Below are 11,796 nucleotides of genomic sequence, written 5' to 3'. Positions count from 1 at the left end.
TTGGTGAGGAAAGTTGTGTGGCTCCTAAAGATAAACAACATGCTCCTCATGATCAAATTATGTAAAAATCTCTGTGACCTTTCCTTTTCACTTGGCAAATACCATTCCTGAGATAAACTGCCTCTGATTTTTAGGGGATAAAATATTTCCATTCATGATGCTCTCTGTCTCTTTTCCATCATGTAAGTCGTCATATATGTTCTAGAGGTGTTGAAATGCCAGAATACTTGAACTGATGCCCTAATTGCACTATCTTCGAATACAGATGACCATACTGAGTGGTATGATACACAATACAGAATCCATTTATTTTCCCCCTCCCAGGTTTAGGAAAATAACTCGGATCCTGATTTTAACTTGCAAAATAAAAGTCACTCCCCGGAGTTCAGAGACCAGCCGAGCTCCCATGCCAGCTCCAGCTCAGGTCCAGTTCATATGTGCTTCTGCCTTTAGTCAGCTGCCTGCTGCAGGCCAGCTCAAGGTGTGTTTTATGCATAGTTTGAATTTTCCATCCATTATGTGAAACTTTAATTGCAATATACCAATAAGTGAGGATTGCTTTAAAAACTTAGTAGGTAATAGTGAGTTCCCCTGGAGCAAGCTTTACGTAGGGGTTCCCACCACTGGCTGTGGCTGCTTGCAGCTTTTTCAGAAGCTCAGTGATATAGCTCAGGATCACGTGGTAGCTCTGGATGGCCAGGTCAATCAACCTTTGGGACTCAGCGATGAATTTTTCATAGTAATCAGGGAATTGGTCTAAAAACTCCTGTAGTTTAGATATGAACTGCTCCAGGTAATCAGAAACGATCTCCTTCATTGCAGTGGTCAAGGTTTTAATTACTTGCTGAGCAGAGTTAGAAAGCTCTGCTATCTTCTCTTTCCCCCTTCTGTCTGCATCTGCAAGGATGCTAAGATACTCTTGGACATCTTTGTGTACAAACTGCTCAACTAGGGCTGACAGCTGGGATGCAGAGCTGGCAGCATAGGCTGTGTATGTGGAATGAAGGTTCTTAAGGGCAATTACTAGGTCCATGACCAGATCCACCATCTTTTCTTCAAGTGCGTAGTATTTTACTGTCCAGCCGACTATGCTTGGATCAAAATATTCTTCGCGAAGAGCCTTTAGATATTGATGGGTCTGCTGCAACCCTTGAGAAGCCACCTGAAGATTATTCTGAACAGCCTCATTGAACTTTGTAAGGTTAAGGTATAGGCTTTCTTTCAGCACTCTAAAAGCAAATGGAATATAGGTGTTGAAGATTGTGTCGATAGCATTAATGGGGTGAATAAATCTGGTCTCCTTTAAGTATTTAATTTCTTCTTCTATCCTTTCGAAAATTATTTGTAAACTGCTCTGGAGGTCACCCAGTGTCTCTGACAACTTGATAGACTGGAGGTCAATAAAAACGTCCTGGACATTTTTTGATAAAAATTCCAACAGTTTCCTAGACTTCAGAATTACCTCTGTCAGTTTATAGCTTTCTGAATAAAAAGGAAATGTAATCTGTAGGTCTTTGATTAATTCAGATTTCTCCACTAGGTCTTGGGCATAGGAAAGCAGCTTCTCTAACTCACTATGGATATTTGAATATGCCCAGGACAGTACTTTCCCGATTTCTTTAATGACCATGGTGCAGAGTTCCTCTCCAGTGTATGTCCCTGCTATCCCTGGGAGTTGGATTCTCGTGAGCTGCAAGAAACCAATGGATGAGTCCATCATACACTTGGCTGCCATGCGGGCCTCCTGAGTAGCTTGGAATAAACTGTCGAACACTTTGTCTTTGAGTCTCTGGGAACTGGCTTGTCCCTCCTCAGCCAACAGCTCCTGGTATAGATCCTGGGCCTTTTCCTTCCACTCCTGGTAGGTGCCTATAGTGCTGCTGGCTGCTCTCTGGAGCCCAACATCCATCTTATTGATCTGCCTTCTGGCTCTTTGGTACGCTCCCTCAGCACTTTCCCGCAGACTTCTCCTGAGCTTTGAAGAAGCATCTTTCAGGCTGAGTCCTGTGTACTCCTGGTGGTACTTGTCAACATAGTCATAAAAGGCACCTGTGGCCTTTGGCACATTGTCCTTTAGAGAGCCCAGGAATCTGGAAGCTGCCTCTTCTTCCCAATTAAACTTCATCTGAATTTTATCATCAGATTCCTGGTACCGCCACTCAGTTTTGAATATATTGAGTTTTCTGCCTGGAGAGGACTAAAACCAGAAAGAAAACCAGATGAGAGAAACATGTTTTCAATTATTCTGACTAGAAAATAAACTACACTAAAATTTCATCAGCAGTAAAAAGTAAAAATTAAAAGATCTTTCATAGTCTGATGGGGATTTATCTCCCATATGTCAGTTTATGTGCTTGTTTCACGGTTAAACAAGCCCATTGTTGCTAATTTCTCTTCATCATACGCACTGGAAAGGACTGAGAACACACCTGGCATTTAACAGTAGCACTTAAAGGCTTTCCTAGGACTGCAATTTGGGAGAGAAAGGAGAAGCGAGGCTGAGGACAATGAGCAGGAAGGAAGTGAGAGATAGGAGTAGCACAAAAACGAGAAGGCAGCAGACCTCTAGACTGCCGATTTCGGTACCCTTCTCCCAGTCCGTGACAAACTTTATAACAGAATCAGAGTCAGTCTCCCTTCTGGTAACAGCATCTTCCATTGGCCCCGGCAGAGTTGATAACTGACACAAGAGGAATTTGATGTGTACCCTCGAACAATTCTATTATGCAGAAGAATTTTGAAACCTCGAATATTCCAGAAATCCTAATTTGAAAGGCATTGTCCTGTGCATAAGGCAGAGTTGGCCTGCGATTGAGGTGAGGAGGTGTAACATTCATCTCTCCGGATTTATTCATTTAAGGTTATGTCATGGGTGTGCACTCTGATGATTCAACTCAGTGAAGGAGCCACCGTGGCACTTTCTGGAGAACAGCGCCTCAGTGAAGAAGTTCAGCTTGCTCACCACCTGTCTGTCACCTAGTGTGAGGATGCTCTAAAAGAACTGCCTTGCGTTAAATGTATCGGCTCCAACTCGCTGCTTGCTCTTGGGTGTGTGCAGTGCCGGCACTCACCTGGGGCTGGAAGTACAAGTTCCCCTTGAAGCTGCGGTCGCCTTCTGTTTCCAAGTCCAGGCCCACAGTGCCTACGGCGGGGGAGGCTGCTGAGAAGGACATGCTGTTCTCGTCTTCTCGGTAGCGCAAGTGGAGCTCGGTGAACGCCGGACTTAGGATGTCGAGATTCACATCCTCCTCCCAGGCCCTGAAAGCAGAAAGGCAGATGAGTCAAAGAAGAGGGTACAGAGATGGCGGGCATCACGATGAGCTCTGAGGAGACGAAACTTCCACAAAATGCTCATACTTGAGTCCTTTGTATTTGTCAACTTCTTTATATTCTGCACTGAAGTCGCGATGGGCCAGTGTGCCTTTGATCTTGCAGATGAGCATACCGTCTTCAAGGCTGTGTGTTCCCACAACTGTGAAGGAGAGATTTTGTATTTTATTTAGTGAGTAACCACGAGACATCAATATTTTCATGGTGCAAACCAGAAGAATTGTATCTTGATCAGATAGCTTATGTTTAAAGCATGCAATGTGTCGTCCATAGTTTTAAAATTTTTATTTATTTTTGGGGTGCTAGAGATCAAACCCAGGGCTTCACCCATGCTGGGGAAGTGCGTTGACACCAAACTGCACCCCTATGACTAGAACTGCTTTTATTTTTATTTTATTTAATTATTTTTCTTTTTGAGATAGAGTCTCTCTATGATGCCTAGGTTGCCCTCAAACTCCTAGGCTCAAGTGATCCTCCTGCCTTAGCAACCCACGTAGCTGGGATTACAAGGGCATGCCATTGTGTCTGCCTTCACTTTTTGTTCTTTAATAAAGGAGATCAATCTGTAACTGACTGTGAACAATCAATTGAGATAACTCACTACCTTCGGACCAGCCTGTTCTTTAATAAAGAGAAGGCATTATTCGTACTAAAATCATTACAGCAAAATTTCTTTTCTTTGAACCTATTCTTAAATGTCAGAGGATTTTCTATAGTTTTGTTTTTGCATGTGTTTGCCCTATTTTCTTTTAAATTTTGCTACAGAGTAATTGTGTCTCTGGTGATAACGAAATAAGTACTTATTTAATCACAACTCTTGCTGCAAACATAGAGTAGCTAGTAGAGGAGTCAGGCCATTTCCTTACCATTTAGGTCATATTCTAGGAACTGTAAGGTTGAGCTGCATGTGGAATCCAGGAAGGTTTCAACGTGATCTGCTTTGTTTTTCAAACCAACATTCCAGGTGGCATTATACAGGGGAGAGGCCACCCCAAAACGTGCAGTCAGCGCTCCAAAAAAAGGAATAAAAACTCCAGCAGGTACGGAGAACTTCATGGAAGGAATCTCAATTGTCTGTTCAGGCACTGTGATGGTAGGCAACTCGAAGTCCCCAATCATGTTGGCTACCTCACTGAGATCCAAAACAGCACTGCCCACTGAAAGACTTTTTGGAAGAGTGAACTGGGACACAGTTAGCTGAACGTCAGGGATAGTTATCTCAAAAAAGGGGACCGAGGAATCTTCCGGTTCAGAGTATTTTGTTAACACATCCACTTGGGGGAATTTCACTTTGGGTAGTGTGGGTAGGTTGAGGGCAAATGGTGACGTGCTTAGCTTCTTGTAGATTCTTATTTCATTGAAGTCAAGCTTGTAGGATGGGATCTGCAGATCTGTAAACGGTACTCGGAATGTAGGTGTGGCAAAGTCTGAGCTCAGATCACTGAGTTTCAGGCCTGGGACAATGAACTCATCAGTCAGTTCTTGCACAGGGACAGAGAAAGGATAGCCCTTGGGGTTTTTGGTGTACACAAGAGCAGTTGAAGCATGAAGATATTGTCTCTTTTGAGAGCTGGTGGTTACGTCCAGTTTTAGGAGGTCCCATAGGCTCTTGTCATACACTGGTAGGGTGATAAATTTGAGGAAGTGCAGACGCCCTTCTAAGGATCCTGCAATGTCAAAGCGTGCCTCTTTTTGGTCATTAGAAAGCTGTACATGGTTCTGGAGAGTCCCAAGCTGACCCTGAACCTCACTTTTCCAGCTGAACTTCTGGTTCTTAGTATTAGCATTCAGGGCCACTTCCTGGCCAAGGTGAGGAATGTCAAGGACAGAATTGATCTCACGTGCACGAACCTGAATGAGGGCTGATACTGACCCTGGGGACAGTTCCAGGGTGGCTTTGCTTGTATGTTCTCCGTGAGTGGAAAAGCCACTGTATGGCTGTAAGTGGTTTTTCATACTGTGTTCCCACATGGCATACATGCGTCGGAGAGTGGCTTCCCCAGCAAAATTTTCTTTTACTTCGACGTTCCAGATACCATCGACTTTAGAAGAACCTTGCAGCTTCACTGAAGACCGAGTTGCCTTGGAACTCAAGTAAGTGCTGGCCTCACTGGCAATAGCTCCTGAATATTCCCTCGAGAGGACCAAACCTTCGATATCTCCTTTGGTAGATGACTCAATAGAAAAGTAAGAAGTGAGGCTTTCTAAGCTGAGCTTGTGGTCGATCGCTCCCTTTGCACTGGAGAACAGCTTCGGGGAATTGAAGTCATATGTTAGCTCAATGGATGAAGAGACAGTAGGTTTTGACTTGGTATTTCCATTAAGTTCTTGCTTGAAATTCATTCTCAAAACTGGGATGTGGACTTTTGCAGTCGTGGTTGCTGATGCTTCCATGATTTTCTTGGTGATGCTAATGGTGCTGTCATGACTGCCTTCCACAAATTTGTTACTCAGAGACAGAGCCGTGGCTAACTTCAGTCCTCTTTTCCTCGTCAAACGTGAAGTGCCCTCTAATTTGTACTGCAGTGCATCGATGACAAATGAAGAGGAAGAAAGGAAATGAGCAACAATATCCGATTGGTTATAAAGTCCAGCGTTGGTATTCAGGGTGATGACACTTGATTTAAAAGAAAAATCATAGGTTATATTGCCCATGGCTGGAATAAAAATATTGTTTACAGTGCTCAGCCCCTTGAAATCTGGGAGAGAAAGCTTGAGTAGATTCCTAGGGATATGGAGGTCTGGCAGTTCGATGGATGGGGGAGATAACATGTATGAAGGCACATAGAAGTCAAAACCCGGGATAGTGAAACTGGGGGTGTGGACTGCCTTTGGAATCATGTGACCAGAGGGCAACATCTCTACTGAGAATGGAGTCACTTCAACATTGACAATTGGAATGGTGTATCCAGGCCTCGGAAAGGTCCTGGGGAGTTTGTTGAGGGATCTTTCAGCTTTATACTCATCCAACTTAATTTTCAATTCATTATAGGATGTAGTAAGAAAATCCAATGCATTATCTCTAACATTCTCAAAATAGCTGTCCAAGGAATTGACATTCTGACTGATAAACTTATAAAACACACCCAAAGGAACTGCAATGGTATGCTTGTCTTTGTTTTTCTTATACTGAATTTTTACATTTAAATCAAATGATTGCTTTGTTGTTTTCAAGAATTCCTTCAAGCCTGTTTCTTCCCATATGGAGAAATCTTTCAGGGAGGGAGTTTTGAATGTTGTGTAAGGTAGATTCATTTCAGGAATTGTTAAAGGAATGTTTAAGAAATCCAGGTTGGCATCTCCATTGATGGATACGTGGGCGTCAATGCTGTTCTCATTGTTACTGGCAGAGAAGTTGTGGTTGTACTTATACTGATTGAACCCAGCACTTGCCTGCCAACTTGTTTGGTGGGCAGAAGGACTCAGAAGTAGTGCATAGTTATTTAGAAAGTCTATCTTCCCTGTCAGTCTTAATGGAAAACTAACTTTCAAATTCCCTTCATTATTTGTGGATGCGGTAATCTCAAGTGGCTGGGCTGAAATGAAAAGAGAATTTTTCAAAGTTCCAATAACTTTTCCACTTAAATGAGCACTGTGGTCTCCAGTTATCTCTGCTTTCCCTTTTCCAAGTAGGGCTGTGCCTTTAGCAGTCAGAATGCTGTGGCCCACGTGCTGGGATTCAACATCTGACCGAATTTCAAATTTAGAAAAGTTGAGGAAGTGAGATTCATAAGCCAAATTCTGGGTTACTCTTAGGTGTTTGCTGTTAATCTTATTGGCTAACCCAAGGGAAGCAAGGGGTCCTTCCACAGTAAAGTTGATTTGTGATTCGTGTGTTCCCTCGTCTGAGAAGCTGGGACAGGCCCATTTCCATGACCCTGCTCCAGAAGAGGTCAGTGTGATGTGGCCAACTTTCAGGAGTGTCTTGAGATCATTTCTCAGGTCAGCTTTACTGGAGAAGTCCAGTTTGGGGATGCTCAGTTTGTGGAAGTATTTCATGTGGCTGTCCAGGGTAAGCTGACCCTTCATCTTGACCACCACACCGTTATTGAGCTCCAGGGTATTTTTTTCTGTACTGAAACTTGCCACTGTGTCTGATTTTCCTTCAATGGCATTTATAGAAAATAGTATTTCACTTTTATGCTCCATTCTTAGGTGCTTGCTGGAGAAATTCATGGATTCCTTCAGCAACAGTGGATTAGTCTTGGGATCCAAGAGCTGTGCATTTGCTTGAAAATCAAAATTGAAAACTTCGAATTTGGACTCTCCTTTGGCAGCGATGGAAACTTCGGTCCCTGTTTGGTGCTCTGAAGTAGTTATGTTGTGTATGTCAGCTTTTGCATCTAAGGTGAAAAGGGGAGACTGGATTTTCAAAATGCTATTCAGCTTGCCCAAAGCAGGTATTTCGGCACTGTGTGAGATGGGAGGAAGCTGGAATTCTGGTATGTGAAGGTCAGGGACTTGAAACTCCGTAAGGTTGAGATTCGGGATTAGAAATTCTGGAATTGTGATTTCCGGTAAATGGAAGTTTGGGAGGAAGAGTCTGGCTGGAAGGATGTCCTCCACCTTCAGGTCCCCCACATATACTTCTGGAACCGGCCACTGGAACTCACTGCTCAGCATCTGGTCAATGGTTCTGATGATTTTGAGTTTTATTTCTAAGAAATCAACTGTAAAGGAAGGAATGTGGAAGGTGTTGAGGACAGTGAATTCAGGCGTGGAAAACCTGGGTGGAATTTTTATATCTTTCAGTTCTTTGAAGTTGATCCGAACTGATGGAATCCTCAAATCTGTCAGGGGAACTGTGAAGATGGGAGTCTGGAAAGAAGCTTCCTGAAGAGCACGAAGACTAACTTCAAAGGCTGGCACAGTCCCAAGAATGAGCTGAATTCTAGGGACAGTGAACCCTTGTTCCACCAAAGCTTTCACATTTTCAGCCCAGCCTTGGATAGAATATTGCTCCGCAAAGTCAGTGAGGTTCTTAGCAGCAAGAACCCACCAGTCAGAGACGTAGGTGACAAGTGTGCTGTAAACCTGGCCCACCAGTGACAGGCAGCGCTCCAGTTCTTGTTGAATGTCCATCTGATAAATTCGGTCTCGTATGTCTTCTAGAGTTTCTTGGAATTTTGCCTTTATGGGAACCAGATATGCAGTATTTAGTGCATCCTGTAACCAATCGACAAACACGGTTATTTTAGTGTCCTTCAGCTTTTCTAGAAAGGCAGACAGCATGACCCTCACATCCTCCACAAACAGTTTTAGTGCTTCAGCTTTCTGTGGTAGGTCAAGAACCTGAAGTTCAGCATTGATTATCTGAGTCACTTCACGGATTTTGTGGTTGGTTTCATCTACAAACTGGTGGTAATCAAATGATCTTAATTTCTTTACCAAAGCGTCAAGAAATTGGTTTACTTCTTCCATGAAATTTTTAAAAGAAAATGCTTTGAGCTGCCTGATAATATCATCAATAAACACAAGCAGTTTCTTATAACAATCTTTCATATCAACTCGTTGTAGGAGGTTGCTTAGTTTCTGAACAGTGTCCTTCAGCTTATATTGGCGAGCTAACTGTACTGATTTATCTAGTAAAACTTGGATCTGTTGGTCTACTTCATATTTCTTAATTAACTCATGGGCTATAGCTCTAAAAGCATTGATTTTCTCAGTTACTTCAAAATCTTCAATAAGACTTATTACAATGTATTTGACATGCTCAATAATGTCCTTTATTCTTTGAAATGGAATTGTAGTTCTCACTTGATTTAAAAGTGCTCTGGTGTCAATGGCCTCAACCTGTTGTTTTAACTTTGCAGCAAGCTCCTGGATGTCTATATTCTGAATCTGTGTCCTGGCCTGCTGCAATTTTTCCTGTATTTGGATTCTGATTTGGTTCTGAGTGTCTACATTTTGAATCCAAGATGCCGTACTACTTCCCATTTTGCTAAAATCAATATTTTCAATAAACAAATATGCATTGTGGATTGTTCTTACTAAGTTTTCACGGATATGATAATGTTCATCAAGAATTTTTAAATTTTCAATAATTCGATCAATAATCCTAACAATAGCTATCTTTAAATCATGTAGATCATAATTATCTTTAATATACTGATCAAACTGTATCACATATGTCTGAAGTTGAGAGAGGTTTTCATTAAGGCTGATTTTGGCATTATTCAATGCAGTTTGTACATCATTTTCTGTGATTCTGTAATTTTCTGCGAATGCAGTCAGTTTCTCCTTGCCACTGGCAACCTGACTCTCCCAGTTGAATGCAGTCAGATAATCATTAACTTGCTGTGGGAGTTTGCCCAGGCCTGCTCTGTATCTCCCCACAAACTGATCGATATTGAGGCTTTTCAGTTCTTTCTGCATGGCTTCCAGTGCAGTTATAATCATTAGTCTATTCTTCTCCAAATATTCTGGCAGTGATTTAAAGAATGGGAGGCTGATAGTGTGGACATCTTGGTTCTTGTCATACTTTATGGCAGCAGCAATTGTGAATTCTTGGGGCTGCTGGACAGTGTCTTTCATCCGGAAGGTATCGATGATGTTGATGGGCTCACTGAGGAAAAACGGCACCTTAATTGGGGAGTCCAGCACGGTGAGGTCAGCCAGGCCCCGCCCACTGAGCTCCACTCCAATTTTATCTTTAGTGTTGTAAGCATCGAAGTCCTGGCTGTACTCATTGCTGTTCAGCTGGGTCTTGAGCTTCCAGGTGCCGGTCTGCTCGGATGGTGTAAGCAGGGCACTGAGTTTGTGATCGAGAGCCATGCCGATGCTTTCCCTGGACAAGAGACTGTGACTTGTGGATCCTTTGTAATCGTGAGAGAAAGTAAGAGCCAAAGGCTCTGCTTTCAGCAGGAATTTGCTATACAGCTGGCCGGTGTGTTCTCCCCAGAGAGCCAGTTTCCCATTGCCGTTTGTATGTGCGTTGATGGCCAGGGCAAACGGGGCCACTGCAGAGTGCAAAGCGCTGCTGAAGCGCAGTGAGTCTGAGTGGTAGTTTGTGCTGGTGTCGAGGGATGCAACCAGCCCAGCGATGCCCGTGTTGAGCTGATGGCTAAACTGCATTCCCTGAATCCTTGCTATAGTGGAGGCCTTGTAGCTTGCTGATATGTCGACGTAAGAAATGGTGAAGATGTGTTTTATTTCATTATTCTGGTAGGCGCCTTTCAGGTTACCATCTACATTCAGCTTCAGAGGTTCCAGCCGTAGCTTCCCACTGCTGGTCAGACCCAGAGCACTGTATTTCAGGTCATTGTTTAAAGTGGTTACCAGAGAAAAGGGCTGAAGCTGGAAGTTAAAATGTTGCTTATAAAACTTGTCAGAGCTATAGATGTTGTCAAGTTTTGAAGAGAATTCCAGGGATAAGCCTGCAGTGTTCAGACTGTTGGCATGGTCCAGGGTTATTTCACCGTAGGAGCCCTTGAGGTCATTGGAGAGCTTCAGTCCTTCTCCACTGATTCTGAAGTTAAAAATGTTTTTGCTGTCCACACCCAGCACCATGGCCTGACAAACACTCCCCAGTGACACCTCTGTGAGGGCGGCTTTTCCATCCAGGGTGAATTTTGTGCTGTGCTCTCTGAAGCGGCCATTTGCTGTGAACTTCATAGAAGCTCCAGAGAGGCCAAGCTCTGCATTCAGTTCATTCTCCAGAAACAGGGGGCTGTATTTCAAATTGGTCGTTGCACTGGTAGAGATTCCACTGCGGCCAATACTTAGCGTTGCCTTGTGAGCAGCAGTGTTAACTTTGTCAGTGCCCAGGATGTCAGCATTCAATTCCACGCCATGGGAATTCAACGATCCAGAGAGCAAGGAGAAGAACTTTAATGACTTGTAATCAGCCTCATACTCAGAATGCAGCAATGCGTTTTGCTTAGAGAAGGTCAGATCCACCCTGTTACGAATGGCAAAGTTCTCGGACTTCCCATTGGTGTCAGATTTCAGGGTCAGTTCGTAGTTTTCATACTTCAGGGAAGCAGTGTTTTTAAGGGTGCCACCTTGCAGATCAGAGGTGGAGGTGAGGGAGAGGGCGCCGTCCTCGTACCTCCCGGTTATCTGGTTGGTGCCCTGGAGGTAGGAGGAGTTAAAGCTCAGGTCGGACTCCCCACTTAGCTGGCCAGTGGCTGGGTCACCCTGACAAGTCAGGCTGTATGTGCCTTTCGCGTAGAAAGAAGAGGCTCCGAACTGCCCATCGATTTTGACATCTCTGACATACAAATGTTGTTTCTTTTTCGAATCCAGATGGACTGAAGCAGACACCTGTGGTCCCCAGGTAGTAGAGGCATCAAATGTTAGTACACCTTTGGAGGCCGGGTTGTTTCCAAGTTTTTCTACATGACTGAATTTAACATTTGAATCCAGAAACTTATGCCGTAGGGATCCATCGCATGATAATGTAAATGTGTTCCTGTGATCGTACGTTGTTTCTCCAGATCCTAACATAAAATGAAAGACACTGGT

At 43.5% G+C, this 11,796-nt stretch overlaps 1 protein-coding gene across 1 annotated transcript in view; it reads right to left on the bottom strand.

Annotated features, from left to right (window-relative positions):
* Positions 1 to 282: 282 nt before the first annotated feature.
* Apob (apolipoprotein B) overlaps positions 283 to 11,796 on the bottom strand; it is a 42,808-nt gene continuing 31,294 nt past the window's right edge. The window contains exons 26-29 of the mRNA XM_004839070.4: positions 4,197 to 11,771; positions 3,358 to 3,472; positions 3,072 to 3,258; positions 283 to 2,197 (exon numbers count right to left, since the gene is read on the bottom strand). Of these exons, the coding sequence (XP_004839127.3) occupies positions 569 to 2,197; positions 3,072 to 3,258; positions 3,358 to 3,472; positions 4,197 to 11,771 (9,506 nt within the window). The 3' untranslated portion in view covers positions 283 to 568. The remainder of the gene's footprint in view (positions 2,198 to 3,071; positions 3,259 to 3,357; positions 3,473 to 4,196; positions 11,772 to 11,796) is intronic.

The sequence above is a fragment of the Heterocephalus glaber genome, unplaced genomic scaffold (assembly GCF_053883595.1).
Source record: "Heterocephalus glaber isolate CG9 unplaced genomic scaffold, H.glaber_assembly_v1.0 deba00001457, whole genome shotgun sequence".
In the NCBI taxonomy this organism is placed as follows: Eukaryota; Metazoa; Chordata; class Mammalia; order Rodentia; family Bathyergidae; genus Heterocephalus; species Heterocephalus glaber.
Note: the sequence above shows the minus strand (reverse complement) of the source record. Positions and strands in the feature narration are given on the sequence as shown.